Source organism: Hyaena hyaena, unplaced genomic scaffold (assembly GCF_003009895.1).
Source record: "Hyaena hyaena isolate Hyena2069 unplaced genomic scaffold, ASM300989v1 scaffold_841, whole genome shotgun sequence".
In the NCBI taxonomy this organism is placed as follows: domain Eukaryota; kingdom Metazoa; phylum Chordata; class Mammalia; order Carnivora; family Hyaenidae; genus Hyaena; species Hyaena hyaena.
In genome coordinates, this window is record NW_024081474.1 from 653,566 (window position 1) to 670,689 (window position 17,124).

The window sequence follows — 17,124 nt, forward strand, 5'->3', positions numbered from 1 at the left end:
CCTTCTTTCTGTTTACCATTATTTTTTTTCACATATCAGGCTTAATTATGTTTCTCACAGTGTTCATTATTATTATTTTTTAATGTTTACTCTTAGAGAGAGAGAGACTGAGCACGAGTTAGGGAGGGGCAGAGAGAGAGGGAGACACAGAATCCAAAGCAGGCTTCAGGCTCCAGGCTCCGAGCTGTCAGCAAAGAGCCCGATGTGGGGCTCAAACTCACGAACCACGAGATCATGACCAGAGCCAGAGTTGGATGCTGAACTGACTGAGCCATCCAGCAGCCCAAGTTTTTCATTATTTTTTACCTTCTTCAGGTAGAATATAAGTTCTGTGAGGATAGGATGGTTGTTTTTTCCCTTCATTTTATCCTCAGCACCTATTAGACACAGATGGTGTGCATGTAACATTTGTTGATGAGGGAATTGAACTGACCCCAAGACTTAGTCTCTAGAACATTAAATACCAAGAGATAGTGAAGCAGCATCTACAGAGATTTGAAGGAAAGAGTCATGATTCAAGTTTTTGAACACTTATTAAGTTGCCTTCCATATGTGAAGGTGACTTATTTGTAGGTATATAGTGGTATGGAAGTAGATTATCCAGGTACCCTTTCTGAAATAATTGCATGAAATATCACCCAAGCTCAGCCAGTGATGAATTGAGATAACATGGTAGCAGAATAATTGTATTAAACATTACAAATTATTAATTATGTAACACTAAATAATTGTGATATTCTTTTGAAATACACCCACAAACTCTTGGCCAAAGATACATAATCCTCAGTTATAGCAAACTGGGTCTTTTACACAAATAAAATAAATTTATAATATTTATATATAATTTGTATTATTTATATTGGTGAAGTTCCTATTCTTAGGAATATTACACTATTCTTGCATTTCTAAAATAATTATAGAAATAGAAATATGGGCTTTCAAATGTAAAATTAACATCTGAAACAGGGATCCTTAGTGTGGGATCTACTGAACCATGGATGGACTTAGAGACTGTGAACACTTTGACATTCTATATAAAATTATGTACTTCTTTTCCTTGGGAAAAATTCTTGAAGAGGTCTATTATTGTTCTGAAAACCAAGGAAATTTCAGAGATGCACAGAAATCTTAAGAGTGCTAAATACAAAGTGAAAACAAGCAAATCAGTTTCAGAAATAAGATATCTAAATGGATAAAATAGTCTAACTAAAAGGAGAAGAATCTCAGATTGGGTTAAGAACCAAAGTCTAAGTAGCTGATTTATACTAGAGACTCTTAAAACCTCAAGATGGAGAGCTTGAAAGTAAATAGATTGGCAGATGTATAGCTGTTAGTCCCATCTCCAAAGAGTCAGTATCATACAGAACAAATGTTTAAAATAAGACAGCAGGGATTATTTTGTACAAGTTAGATAATCACAAGTGTGCCATAAATACTAGAGCACAGATAGATAAAACTGTCAGCATTGACTAAAGAGGAGAAGTTCATAGAAACAGTGTTATTTTTTCTTGCAAAATAAATTGAGGGATTTCAACCAATCTACGTGGATTCAGAAGATAACTACTGTTAATACATTTGAAAATATGATTGAAATGGACAATATTTTAGACAAATAATGAGGAACTTAAATCGACTTAAGTAGTAGAAAATCTGCAGGTGAGGTTGCCTTCAGTGAAGACCCCAGATGCTGATGACTTGATCTTAATTTTCAAGAAATTTTCTTATGCTTTGTTTTCCAGAGCATAGAAATAAAGGAAAAATTTAGAAGCAGCTTTGTGCTGAAATCAAACCTGGTAGGAATAACCTGAAACTGGAGATAATTGTCACTCAAGAAAATATAAAATTCCTAAAATATTAGCAAATTGAATTGAGCTGTATTTTTCATGACAATTAAGGATTATTTTTTAAAAAGTAAGCTCATCATAATATTAAGATTTTAATTAATTACTAGAATTTAATAAAAGGTCAGAGGAAGGAAACCAGTGAGTACCTTGCTAAATGCCATGAAGAGATTTAATAAAAATCATTCTTAGTTCCAGATAAAATTTCTTAAGGAATCCAGGAATATTTCCCAGACAAGCTGGATATTATCCAACTCAGATCAATAGCCATCATCACACACAGTAATGAAGTATTAGAGAATGCTTTACTCAACCATTGCTCATTAACATCATTTTGAAAGCTCTAGGCAGATCCATAAGCCCGGGAAAAGAAGGGTCTTTACTTTATCCTACTCTTTCAATGATTATCAGTATCTGTGGAGGATATTTTTGTTTATATAGAAAATCCCAGCAAGTCAGTTAAGAAGATGTGTCTTAGACCAGATAAAAGTTGTTGAAGTACTGTTTATAAGATACATATAAAATTCAATAGCCTTTCTCTGTGTGTTATGTATGCAGTTACAGGAACAAAACCATTTAGAAAACAGAGGGAAAGTGGATCACATTCAAGGAGCAATAGCAAAAGCAAAATAAACTCCTTGGAAGATACGTTCCAAAACCTTACAGAAAGTACTGACTCATTCCTTTTAATTGTTATATCATATAGATATAATATAATTTATCTAACTAGTTTCCTATTGATAGGCATTTGAGTTTTTCCCTGTATTTTAGTTTAAATGAGTATTTTAAATTTCATTTAGTATAAATGAGCTAAGGACATTTTGAAGATCAGTAACAAGGATCTATATTCCCTGATTTTAATTATATAATTTTAATAATTGATATTATTCATTAGAATAGAAAAGAAGGCCTCACACACCCAAAGCTATATGACATTTCACATTTGGAACAGAAAACCAAAGGGAGATACCATGTAAAGGAAAATATTTGAGAAGTCTGGTTAAAAATTAAAAACATTTTCTCTCTGATACTGAACCGTGATTTCCCTTCTCCTTATCCAAGTAGTCATCTTTCTTGTTTGCCATAGACTTTGCTGAATTCTGTCTTTTTCTTTCTGTCTTATAGTTCATTCTCTAAATGTCAGTTCTTCCCTTGTTTATCCGTGACCAACTGCTCTTAGTACATTGGAATACATTGACCCACGTTACTATGTACATATATATATACATATATATTATGTATATATATATAATATGAATATTTAATTTTTGCTATTTCCAAACGATCTTAAGGCAATTTGATGACTGTATTAATTAGGATGAATTGAGCTGCTGTTACAGAGTGACCTAGGACAGTACCATAGTTCCTCAGGCAACAGTAATAACACACATTTTCAGAGCACATACTTCTTGCCTGGCACATTATATATTAGCCTGTGTAATGCTCCCAGCAACACTCTGGGTGTCTTCATTTTATGGATGAGGAAACAGAGAATAAATGAATTCAGTAAATTTGCAGGATATAAAATCAAATATACAAAAAATCAGTTGCATTTTTATACACTTAATAAACTATCTGAAAGAGAAGATAGAAGTTTTATTTATAATAGCATTGAAAACAAAATAGGAAAAAATTTACCAAGGAGTTGAATGATTTGTACGCTGAAAACTATAAGACATTGATGAAAGAGATTGAAGAAGATACAAATAAATAGAAAGATATCCTGTGTTCTTGGATTGGAAGAATTAATATTGTGAAAAGGCCTGTACTACCCAAAGTGATCTACAGATTTAATGCAGTCTCTATGAAAATTGCAATGGCATTCTTCACAGAAACACAAAAAACTTTTCTAAAATTTTATGGAACTTAGAAAAGACCCCCGGTAGTGGAAGCAATCCTGAGAAAGAAGAACAGCTAGAGAGGCATTAGTTCTGGATTTCGAACTATTACAAAGCTATAGTAATCAAAACAGGATGGTACTCAAATATAGCATAAATTAGTGTAACAGAATAGAGAGCCCAGACTAAACCTGCACATATGGGGTCAATTAATTTTTGTTAAGGGCACTAAGAATACACAGTGGAGGAAGGACATTGTTTTCAATAAATTGTATTGAGAAAGCTGGATGTCCACATGCAAAGGAATAAAATTGTATCCTATCTTATACCACCCATAAAAGATTATCTTGAAATGGATCAAAGACTTAATTACAAGACCTGAAACTGTGAAACTCCTAGAAGAAAACTTAGGGAAAAAGATCTTTGACATTGGTCTTGGTAGTGATTTCTTGGGTAAGACACCAAAAGCACAGGCAACAGAAGCTAAAGAAACAAGTGGGATTTTGACAAACTAAAAAGATTCTGTTTTATTTCAGTTTCAATTTCAATTTATTGCCCTACAGAATGGGAGAAGATACTTGCAAAACATATATCTGAGAATGAGCTACTGTCTAAAAATATATAAAGAACTCTCATAGCTGAAGAGTACAAAAGCAAGTAATCCAACTAAAAATTGGGCAAAGGACCTAAATAAACATTTTCCCAAAGAAGACATACAAATGGCAGATAGTTTATGAAAAAGTGCTCAATGTCAGTAATCATCAGGGTAATAAATCAAAACCACTTACTGATATCACCTCACACCTGTTATAATGGCTATTATCGAAAAGACAAGACATAGGGAATATCTGCAAGGATGTGAAGAAAATAGAACTCTTTAACACTGTTGGTGGGAATGTGAAAATGGTACAGCTACAGTATGGAGGTTCCTCAAAAAATTAAAAATAGAACTACCATTTGATCTAACAATCCTATTCCTGAGTATATATCCAAAGGAATTGAAATAATGATCTTAAAGCGAGATCTGTACACCCATATTCCTTGTAACATTATTCACAATAGACAAGAGTTAGAAATAAACTTAATGTGGGGCGCCTGGGTGGCTCAGTCAGTTAAGCGACCGACTTCGGCTCAGGTCATGATCTCACCGTTCGTGTGTTCGAGCCCTGTGTCGGGCTCTGTGCTGACAGCTAGCTCAGAACGTGGAGCCTATTTCAGATTTGTATCTCCCTCTCTCTCTGACCCTCCCCTGCCTCATGCTGTCTCTCTCTCAGAAATAAATAAAACATTAAAAATTAAAAAAAAAAAGAAATAAACTTAGTGTCTTTTGATAGATAAGGGGATAAAAGACTGTGATATCTATCAACCTACTTTCCTTCCTGTCTTGCTTCCTTCCTCTCTCTCTCTCTCCTTCTCTCATATATATGTATATATATATATATTTGAATATTATTTAGCCAAAATAAAGGAAGGAAATCCAACCATTTGCTACAACATGAATGAATCTGAAGGGCATTATGCCCAGTGAAATAATACACCAGATGGAAAGACGAATACTGTATAGTATTACTTATATGTGGAATCTTAAAAAAAAACAAAACAGCAGCACAAAAAATGATTTTGTATCAACAGAGGATGGAATGTCGGATGCCACAGGTGTGGGGAGTGGTAAATGAGGTGATGGGGTCAAAGGGTATAGATTTTCAGTTTAAAAGGATTAAGTTCTGAGAATCTATGCATAGCATGGTAACTATAGTTACTCATGTAGTATTGCATACTTGGACATTTACGAGAGGAGTTTTTAAGCATTTTTACCACACACACACACACAGACACTCTTGACCATGTTAATTATGTGAGGTGATGGATGTATTAGTTATCTTTGTTTTGGTAATCATTTTACCTTGTGTATTTGTATGAAATCATCACATTGTACACTTTAACATATACAATTTTATTAGCCAGTTCTTCCTCAATAGAGTTAAATAGTTTAGAAAAATATCCTTTTTTTAGATGTTTATTTTTGAGAGTGCATATGCATACACAAGCCGGGGAGGGGCAGAGAGAGGGAGACACAGAATCCAAAGCTGGCTCCAGGCTCTGAGCTGTCAGCCCAGAGCCCAGTGTGGGGCTCTAATCCTCAAACCAGGATTTTGAAGTAGGATGCTGAACCAACTGAGCCACCTTGGCACCCTGAAAAATAACCCTTTTAAAATATTCTCTACTTTGTTTTAAAGCACTCAGTTACTTACCTGAGTACTCTACTCTTCTTTCCTTGTCTCCCCTATAGCCATGGTCCTCATGTCCCTTTCCATTCTATTCCTTGAGTTTTTTCCTAGTATATATTCATTATCTCCATTCCTGCTTTATCGGTCAGATAGTTACTGTCTCCAGTTAATTGGTCCCCCTCCAGATATGTTCTCCCTCTCTCACACCTGCCAAAATGATCTTTTGAAAAATTTCAAATGAATTAAGCCATTTTCCTCTTGAAAATTCTCATTGCTGATCTTCCCAAGGTTAAAAATCTAAACTACTTGGCCTACTGTAACCTTCATGTTCTCATTCTTATTTGCCTTTCTTAGTACTTTTCCCCAAGCATACAAGTTTAGTCACAGTTGCTGTTTTCCAAAGATATCATCTCAAATTTTTGTTTTATCTTCTTAAAAGCCACACTTACTCACCCTTATGTTCACCTAGAAAGCTGCCATATTTTCTTCAGGATACTGCTTAATCACTACCTGTTTTGTGAAGCGATCACTCAAAGCCCCTTGACCCCAAGCAATTTGAAGTTAGTTATTCCATCCCTTGTATTACCACAGCATTTTTACATATATGCCTTCATGAACATAAGTCTCTTATATTGTAGTAATCTGTTTACTCTTTTCTGCTCTTTAACCTTATGAACTCCCTGCAGACAGGGTCTATATTTACACATATTTAAAAAAATTCCTATCACATTGCACTGTATAAGACACATAGTAGCCATTGAAACAAACAGATGGGAAGTCAGTTGTTAAAGGCATAAAGCTGTTCTTGAAATTTGTCATGTACAGGGTATAAAATGTTTCAGGCTGTTGCAACAGAAGACATTATTCATTTTTAAAAACTGAGAATACCAGTAAAAACTCCCAGACGTTTTTACAGTGCTTTTTCAAACTTTGAAGCACTTTCACTTTATCTGCCAGGTTTTTCAATAGCGTTAGAGACATTTTTAATGAGGCATTTCTTTAACTTTTCCTTTGGTGACTGAATTACCAATGTGGTATATCTGTGCCACCCTGTCTTCGGATGTGCATGTTGCAGAATACTTACCTCTGACCTACTCATAGCACATTTTGTGTCACAGTGGACGACGTAGTGGATGAAAGTGATGACAACGATGAGCTTGACTTAGAAGCCGAAAATGAAACTGAAAATGAAGATGATGTAGATCAGAATTTTAAGGTTAGTGTGACTCCGTCTTTAGTCAACTTTCTAAATTGTATCCACAGTGTAAAACCAAGACTGGGGAGATAGTATGTATAGCTTAATGGTAGATTAATTCATCTTGTGCCCATCTGTTTATTGTGATGAGGGTGGACACTGAAGTAATGAAAGGGAAAATAATATTGCTCTGAATACGCTGGTCTGAAGAGGGTGTTAAAATAACTCTCTTGGGCCAGGATGACCTCAGGTAATCCATCTGGCTTAGGTTTCAAAGTCTAAGGAAATCTAAGTCTGAAGGAGAGTAATTTGAGACTCTAAGTGGCAACCTGCTCCTCTTTCATCAATCTTTTGGGGAAATCAACATAGTAGGAAAAATAATTTATAACTACTGGCTCTTTGGTAAGAATTAGTGTTTACATAATGATTCTTAGGTTTCAGTTAATTGGAGAAGAAGATGGACAAAAGTATTTATTGAATTGAGACAAGATTAAAAAAAATATTGTCATGTGACATTAAGTGGAGATGCAGGGGAGTTTTCAGAATTTGATGGCACTCCTAGAAGTGTAGAGACTATTTGCTTTATTTAGTGTTAGAGGGGGACATTTTACTATCTTTGGAAAAGTATCTGTTTAACTCTTTTAGTTTTCAACTGTTTAACTTAGTGCTTTTTTGGAAGATGGGGAGGGATTCATTTGACCTTTGCCTGCATGGGCCTTTTTGTCTTGAAATGTTTCATCAAAATTGGGTACACTGAGTATTTGGCCCTCTCTGGAGATAGAATCCAAGATACTGGACGGAGATTTCTGCCTTTTTTTCCCACTGTTTTTAATGTTTATTTATTTTTGAGAGAGACATAGCATGAGTGGGAGAAGGGTAGAGAGAGAGGGAGACAGAATCAGAAGCAGGCTCCAGGCTCTGGCTGCCAGCATGGAGCCTGATGCAGGACTCGAACCCACGAACCGCGGGATCACGATGTGAGCCAAAGTTGGATGCTTAACCAACTGAGCCACCCAGGTGCCCTGGGATTTCCATCTTCATAGTAGATGGAGAACCAGTTTCATTATCACCAAACGTGATCACCAAGGCATGCTTTGGCAGAAATGTCAAGTTAGCCAATCAGGACAGCATGATGGTCTGCATTCTTACCTCAAGAAGCTACAAAGAAGAAAAACCATACAGACTCTGATGAGCAAGGCAAAAAATCTGGGCTGTGTGATTGTGGTTCTGGACTTGATGGAAGTGAAAGAACTATGGGGTAAGAATTTAGATTGTTATGTAAGGTATTCTTTAGATAATAGGAAGTATATTAAAAATCACCTGCTTGGATTCTTTGGGAAGTGAGTGTTCAAGGATGGTAAAATTTTTCAGACTGACACTAAATTTATGATTTAAAGTATTATATTTTGATAGAAACTTTTATGTGGTGTATGTTTCCATGTTACTAAAAACATAGTGTGTTGAGTATAATCCATTCTTTATGATTCGGGTTTCTCATTAAAATGTCTGTTGTTGTGATCACTACAGATGTAAAGACAGATGGGTGGGGAAATAGCAATTATAAAATGATTCTATTTTGCTGCTTGGAGATTGTTAGCATATATGCATGAATACATACTTAAAAATTTTATAAAAAAATCATAGAGTAAAATTACATATGTTAGGTATCATGGTCCTTTACCCCTAAATATGTTACCGTGTATTTTCTAAGAATAGTGATACTCTTTTACATAATACAATGCAGTTATCAACTTCGTAAATTTATAGTGATAGAACATTTTCATCTGCCTACCATCCATATTCGACTGTCAGCTGATCTAATAAATGTCCTTTATGACATTTTTTTTCTCTCTAATACAGGGGCCAGCATCAGGTATTGTGTTTAATTATCTTGTCCCTTAGATCTCCTTTAATTTAAAACATGTCCACATATTTTTTCTCTTTTGTGACATTCATATCTTTGGAAAATATAGTTGTTGGCTGTCTTACTCACTGGAGTATCCATGATTTCCCCCACTTTACCTTAACACAGTAGTTGTAATAATAAGAAAAAAATGATAGAATGAATTTATGGAACACCTAATCTTATGCTAGTCTATGCTCTTTTTTATTTTTGTTACTTATTTATTAGAGAGAGAGAGAGTGAGCATGAGTCGGGGAGGTGCAGAGAGGGACAGAGAGAGAATTCCAAACAGGCTCTGCACCATTACACAGAGCCCGATATGGGCCTTGAACTCATGAACCTGCGATCACACCTGAGCCGAAATCAAGAGTTGGATGCCTAACAGACTGAACCACCCAGGCACCCATGTTCTTTTTTTTAAAAATTGAAGTATAGTTGACATACACTATTTTATTAGTTTCAGGCATACTACAACATTATGATTTGACATTATGAAATGTTCACCATGATAAGTCTAGTTACCACTTGAATTTACCATCTATGCTAACCTATGCTCTTTACGTATAGTGACTATAAAGCCTCATCCCAGTCCTCTAAGGTACGTGGTATTATTACCTCTGCTTTACAGGGCTAATAATCAGAAGAAAGAGGCACAGAAGGATTATTAATGTAGCTTATGAGAGGGGGCAGAATATAACAGAATATATCAGAATATAACAGTCTGATGTGAATGGCAGCTCTCTTAACCACCATGCTATGCCAAAATGTTACTTATTTATTTTTTTAAAGTGCTACACAATTATTGGCTCTTTGAGACTGCCGAGTTCTATTACCTTATTTTTCTTCTTCACCACAGTCTGCCTCTCACTGTCTTTGGCAGTTACATATTTAGACTTAATTTTTCCTTTTATTCTAAATCCCATTACTTCTTACCTTCTCAGGTGAACCTGATATGCATTGGGTTTAATATTTTTTGTGTTCCATTATGGTTATACTCATCGGGACAGTTTTTCTCCTCACCATAGCGATTCCATTCTCCATTCTCTTTACCCCAGATGTTTCAGTTTAGAGCATTTATAGAAAGCTGGAGGTTTAGAAGACTCATCTCCAGATAGCCAGGACTTGTCAGTATACTTGTATACAGTATATATACTTCAATGTGTATTTTCCCCATCCTTTAGTTTAGAAGAACTTTAAGGAGTGATAGACAGGTTTTTTTCTCCTCCCTAAGGATGTCAGTAGCTCTTCATTTTTGTTTTTTCCTAAACCAAAACACAGAATTTCCTGCTATTGACCTCTCAAAGTGTAGTTTTTTTGGTCCACAATGACTGTTCTTTTGAAAGTAGAGAGCTAATATGTAAGGCTCAATTTTCACAGAATATTGAATATTGAATTCTAGTATGTTTAGAGAAAGAATACTTTTGTAAACTTTTTGTTATTTTAACAGCATTGTCTATTAGGTGCCAATAAAGGAAATTCTATATTTTGTTTCATCAATGCATAAGTTGAAGACACATAAAATTACATATTCGTGTACTAATAATAATATAATAATGATTCAGTAATTAACATGATACTCCCTAAATATAGATAGTGTTTATTATTTATGGCAATGGAGAAAATCTTTTTATTGGTTATACAAGTGATAGCTAAGTTCCTAAATATAAAATATGAGAAATACATAGTATGTTTTTCTTTTTAAATTACTTAATATGAAATATATACATAGGGTCTATGGAGACTGTGCACATGTGTATACATGTATAGAAAGCATTTTAAGAATTGGGGCCTGGTAGAAGAAATTTAAGGCTAAAAGTAAGTTCACTCTGATAGTAAGATAAATGCAAAGTTAAAATGAATGCCCATTGCAGACAAAGTAAGTGGTCTTCCATCTCTCTTTAGCAGTGAAGGTGATGGTGAATTTGTATTTGTGTGAGGCTACATTTGGTGAAGGTCCTAGAGAATAGCTTGGGTAGTAGGTAAACTGACACTTGTCCTTCTGTCACAGTGTACATTGGGTCTTTGAACAGATACAGATCAAATTCATCCCGGATACATATCTTGTTTTTCTGAGGTCAGACCTCTCCTTTAAATTTACCCTCTTCTTTCCTAAAAGGGCATAGAAATCATTTCTGTTTATTCAGAAATGATTAAATAAACATTTATTTTTTGTTCAACTTTTTATTTTTTTCCCCCGAAAGACAAAGTGGGTGGTGACACTGAGCTTTTCTAAGGGAACTTTATTGACCAAGAAATACAAGAGGACGGTATAATCCTTAGTTTATGTTGAGGCAGAATTGAGCATGAGCATACGCTCTGAAATCAGTGATTAGTTTTACATCATCCGGGCTCCTCTCTTTGCGTACTGTGTAATTTTGAGCAAGCCACTTACCCTCTCTCTGCCTCCGTTTCCTCTTCAATTAAAATGGAGGTAACAAAAAAAAAATAATAATAAAATAAAATAAAATGGAGGTAACAATGCAATCTACTTCATAGTGTTATTATGCAGGTTAAATTATTTAAAATCCTTAGCATAGCACTTCACACATTTTCAGTGCTTAGTAAATGTTATGATTATCACCACCACCACCATCATGTATTTATATTTTTCAATTTAGTTTTAAGTTTTACTGTAAAATATGAATGAAATTATGACAGTTCAGGATATAGGGGAAAGCATACTTTAGTCTGGATCTTGATGCTAAGGTTTTCCATCTTGAGGAGCTTAAATACTGTGTTCTATTAGAATAAACTATAACAAAAATAAAACAACCAAAACAATGATAAATGCAACAATGAAGCAAAAATACAAGCAAGTTTTAACTTATACAACTTTTATTCAGTGATTATTCTTTACATGTAATTAATAATTTGGAAAACTTTAATCTGAAATATAATCTGTAACTTTTTCTTAACTGGTGACATTTTTATTATTTCAGAATGATGATATTGAAACGGATATTAACAAACTAAAACCCCAACAGGAACCAGGAAGAACAATAGAAGAACTTAAAATGTATGAACACCTTTTCCCTGAGCTTGTTGATGATTTTCAGGTATAAATATAGAAAATACAGCATCTTATATGATTTTAAGAAAAAATTCTTTTTTTTCTTTCTTAGGTATATAATCATTGTTTTCTTTCTGCTTTCTGTTTCTAAAACATGAGAGTAGTATTATCTTGACTGCCACTTTAGCATTCTGAGCTGCAAACTGCTTATTTGTAAAAGGAGGGGACCAGCCCATTTAATTTTTGGACTAGCTTTAAAATTTTTCATCACTTTGGCTCATTGCTTTAATTGGCATAGTTTCTTACTTATGTAAAAAATAATCTTTAAAATGACATTTCTAAATCTTATGTTAAAGTCGTCTTTGTTTCAGTTGCGTCGAACTGAAGGGGAGACGAGAGCTAAGAAAGTGCTAAATTAAAACTGTAGTCTGCTTGTTGGATTGTTTTTCCCAGAGGTCCCCATATAGCAGGGTGGGGTGTGGGGGTAGGGGAGGACAACTTGAAGTCTTTGTATCTGATTGGGTTCACAGGGAGAGTGACTTTTGTTAAATTTCTTACCTTCATTTATTTACTGGAGTGTGTGTAATTAGTGTGGGCTACACAGCAAGTAAACCAGATTAAATTGATGGTGATTAGTAGATTTAATTTCTTATTCTCACTCAGCCACCTACTTGTGGTGGGTCCTTGAATAAGTCCCTGTAAAATAAAGGGTTTCAACCAGATAATCTCAGATTTATTCAGCTCTTAATACAAGTCCCATACCCCCTAAACCCATACATTTAATTCCTAGTTGCCTAAAGAAAAAGACTTTACTGTGAGGTTATGTGTTGAGAAATAAAAAAAGAGAAATACAGTTGATCCTTGAAAAGGGGTTGGGGATACCAGCCTCTGAACGGAGTAAAAAATGCATGTGTAACTTTTGATTCCCCCAAAACTTAACTACTTAGTAACCTACTGTTGACTGGAATCCTTACTGATAATGTAAGCAGTTGATGAACATATTTTGTACGCTGTATGTATTATATACTGTGTTGGTACAATACAGCAAGCTGGGAGAAAGAAAATGTTAATAGGAAAATCTTAAGGAAGAGAAAACACATGAACAGTACTGTATTGTATGTACCGTACGTATCAGGAACAATCCGTGTGTGAGTCGTGTTGACATCTCACAGTGCTCATTCTTCAGGGTTCTCTTTGGGATCTTAACAGTAGCAAGTTTGGGAACAGTAGCAAGTTGTTCTTCCTCTCCCTTCCCCATTTCCTCGGTACTCTCAAAGATCTGGGGTGTGTTGGAAGGTCCTCTGAAATCAGGGGGACTAGAAAGAAGGCAGGAGTAAGGAGAGTGGTATTTGTCAAAAAAAGAAAAAGGAGGCAGGAAGAGGTGTTTGGGAAAGGATACTGTACCTACTAGATGTATGGCTGGTCTTGCACCTTTGTGCCCAGCTAAGAACTACTTAAAAATAAAACCTGGGAGGTGACAAATACTGCTAACTCAAAGCAGAAAAATACTGTAGAAGGGATTTGGGGAAGGAATTTCTTCTTTCTTCTCTATGTGTGTATAAGAACCGTAGAACATGATTAAAAATGGTAGGTGTTTTGATGTGCAAATAAAGAAAAATAATTTTTAATGGGTGTCAAGGCCAGAATTTTGATTCTCATTCTCTCACAGGCTACTTCCTTCTTGTAGGCTATGATGGTGAGTTCTCGTATGCCTGCCTGTTAATTCATCACCCAGAATGGGCTCCCCTTGATGGTTTCCTGCTTGGCACCTAACAGCTGGGCAGCTTGTCCTTTAGTTTGGCTGCTCCTAGAAGCAGATTCCTACTTGTCTTCTGACTTTGGCCAGGGCTAGATGGTAAAGACAGGTTTGTCAGAGAGTAAGTGTTCTGAGAAGTCTTTCCAAGTAAATTACTCCTTTTATTTATGTGTAAGCAAAAGAAGCTATTTCAGGTATTTCAGTTAATATGTACTTATTAATGTGTTCTATATGTTTCCATAAAGTTTAATGAAGAATAGGTAGCTATATTTCTGTGGCATGTGTTACGGGAATAGCACGTGGTCTTTTATTTACACAACTGGACAATCATTTCTAAAGTAGCTATGTTGGCAGTTGACTATCTTATTTTTATTTTTTTAATTAAAAAAATTTTTAATCTTTTATTTACTTCTGAGAGAGAGAGAGCATGAGCAAGGGACAGTCAGAGAGACAGGGAGACACAGAATCTGAAACAGGCTCCAGGCTCTAAACTAGCTGTCAGCACAGAGCCCGATGTGGAGCTCGAACCCATGAGCCATGATATGACCTGAGCCAAAGTCGGACGCTTAACCTACTGAGCCACCCAGGCACCCCTCTTTCTCATTTTAAAATTTCAGATGAATGCATCATTTGGATACTTTAGTCTCTATTTTTTAATTGTGTGTTGGAGCTATATTGAAGCAGCAGTATTTAAGTGATATATTTTTGAGAATTAAAAATATTGGTCGGTTCCTGATAAGAAGTGTTTGAAAGAATTTTTCAGCCATCATCTTATCTAAAACTGGTGGATCATGAGAGATTAAACACAAATGAAATTAATTTCATCTTTTTAAATAATGACTTTTTCCGCTTGAATTTGCATTCGGTATCAACCATTGGAGCTTAAAATTACTTGATGTGTTTGTTAGAATTCTGAACACCACCCACTTTGTTTCCAGATGTGTTAAGCCTACTATTCAGTGGCCAGATGGAGACAAATTGAATACATTTGAAGACAACTTATAGAAGTGTGAAAGTAATTATCAACAGACTTTTTGAGGGGCCTTTTAAAAACTATGATTATTTATTCATAGTGACAGTTACAGTTTTATTTGCTTTTGTTTCCTAATGTCAGAATATGGGAAGTGTCAAAATTGTGAATTTTCACAGCTCTTTTTTCATGTATTTGTGTAGCAGGATGACGGTTACCATATGAACTTTTGTTATGTTTTATTTTTCCTTTCTTTCCTTTTTTTTTTTTTATGAAAGTTAGATATAAACAGAGTTTAAAGAGTCACATAGCTTCACATAATTTAATCCGGAAAAACTGGGTCCCTTTCCCACTTACTCTTTCCTACAGTCACTTTTAGCACATTTTTTGTTAATCCCCGTATTTCTAAATGATAGGCTTACAGTGCCACCTCTTGATTTTCCTTCTTTTGTTCTTTTTGTTATATTGTTATTTTAAGATAGACATCCAGTAATTTTTAGTCTTCTTTTTCAGTACTGTATTTATATTTTTAAGGTAAAGATTTCACTCCAATTACTATTTTAGCTACATCACACATGTTTTGATATTTAGTATTTTCATTGTGTTTGTTTTGAAACTTTATTTCCACTATGATTTTTTCTTTCATTTGTTGATTATGTCAAAGTTGACTTTCCAATCTTGTATTTATCTTTTTTTTGATTTCTAGTGTACTGTAGCAGCATAAGAGGACATTCTTTATGATTATACTCTCTTGAATTTTTGGAGGCTTATTTTATAGCTTTGAATTTGGTCAATTTTTGTTACTACTTCTTGTATCCTTGAAAAGAATTCTGCACTTGTTAGACACGGTTGTGTTTGGCCAATGGGACAGGATTATTGTTTATCACATTGAGAAGATCTTTTCTGTCCTTATGGATTTTTATTCTAGTGCTATCAGTTACTATGAAAAATGTGTTAGGGGTGCCTGCATGGCTCAGTCGGTTAAGCGTCCGACTTTGGCTCAGGTCATGATCTCATGGTTTGTGAGTTTGAGCTCTGTGTTGGGCTCTGTGCTGACAGCTCAGAGTCTGGAGCCTGCTTTGGATTCTGTGTCTCCCTCTCTCTCTACCCCTGCCCCACTCATGCTCTGTCTCTCTCTGTCTCTCAATAATAAACAAATGTAAAAAAAATTTTAAAAAGTGTGTTAAAAATTTCTCACTGTGATTGCAAATGTGTCTCCTTATTGTAGGTCAGTTTTGTTATATATTTTTGGAGGCTTATTATTTATTATGTATGAATATAAATTGATTTCTGTATTTTTCTGAAATGAAAAACTTTATCTAAGACTTCACCTATAACTTATCTATAACTTTATCTAAGACTTTATCTATAACTTATCTATAACTATCTAAGACTTTAAGGCAGAAAAGTTTAAAAAGTTATTAATGTAGCTAAATTAATCTTGATGACTTGCCTGGTATCTTTTTAAAGCTTTTTACTTTGAACTTTTTGATATCCTTAGAAATGTATCTTTTAAACAGTATATAATTGGATTTTAAAAAGTCAAGTCTCAGTCTTTGCCATTTAACTGGAGCATTCAGTTCATTTACATATAACTATTACTCTATTTAGATTTATATTTATGAGATCAGATTTTGTTTCATCTTTGTATCTTTGGACTTCATTTGGATTGACTGTTTTTTGTTTCACTTTTTCACTCTTAGTCATTTGAAAGCTGTACAGTCTTGTTATTTTTTATTTTAATAAACTCTCTTGAGGTGTAATTTACATGTAATAAACTTCATTCCTTTATAGTATAAGTTTGAGTATTGACATATATGCAGAAATTCTGGTTACTCTTGATGTACATTTTTACTATTCAGAAGTTAATCGTTCTTCTTTCTCTTAATTACAAAAGGAAACTTGGAATACTTAGTATCATCACCTCCCAAACCAGTGTACCCACTTTTAATTTATATTTTAACTGTAGCTTTAAAAAAATCATTGTGTATGATACTGCTCTGTGTTTTACATTCAGTGTTTAAGATTTACTCACAGTTTTACTATTTTGTTTTTCATTTCTTACTGTTTCTCAGATCTTTAGTCTGAATTACTTTCCTTCTGCCTGAAATGTACCTTTTAGTGACTGTCTCTAAAAGTATTTTTACTTTGTAATCATCTTGAAAGTTAGTTTCTTTCTCTGGCTAATTTTTAAGAACCAGCTTTATTGGAATATAATCTACTTGCAGTAAATTACTCATCTTTAAGTCCTGTACAGTGAATTACTGTACAACTACCCATCCAGCCATAATAATGGAATTCTTTCTGTCACCCCAGATATCTCTCTGGGCCCCTGTGTGGTCAGTCTCTTCATCTCCTGCTGAGGTAACAGCTGATCTGCTCT

General features: G+C 34.6%; 1 protein-coding gene across 3 annotated transcripts in view; it reads left to right on the forward strand.

The window, feature by feature from the left end:
• The window catches only part of AGTPBP1 (ATP/GTP binding protein 1), a 157,325-nt gene that overhangs the window by 66,511 nt on the left and 73,690 nt on the right, over positions 1-17,124 (forward strand). For all 3 annotated transcript variants that reach the window (XM_039219812.1, XM_039219813.1, XM_039219814.1), the window contains 2 exons: positions 7,026-7,123; positions 11,945-12,061. In XM_039219812.1, coding sequence (XP_039075743.1) covers positions 7,026-7,123; positions 11,945-12,061 — 215 coding nt within the window. The remainder of the gene's footprint in view (positions 1-7,025; positions 7,124-11,944; positions 12,062-17,124) is intronic.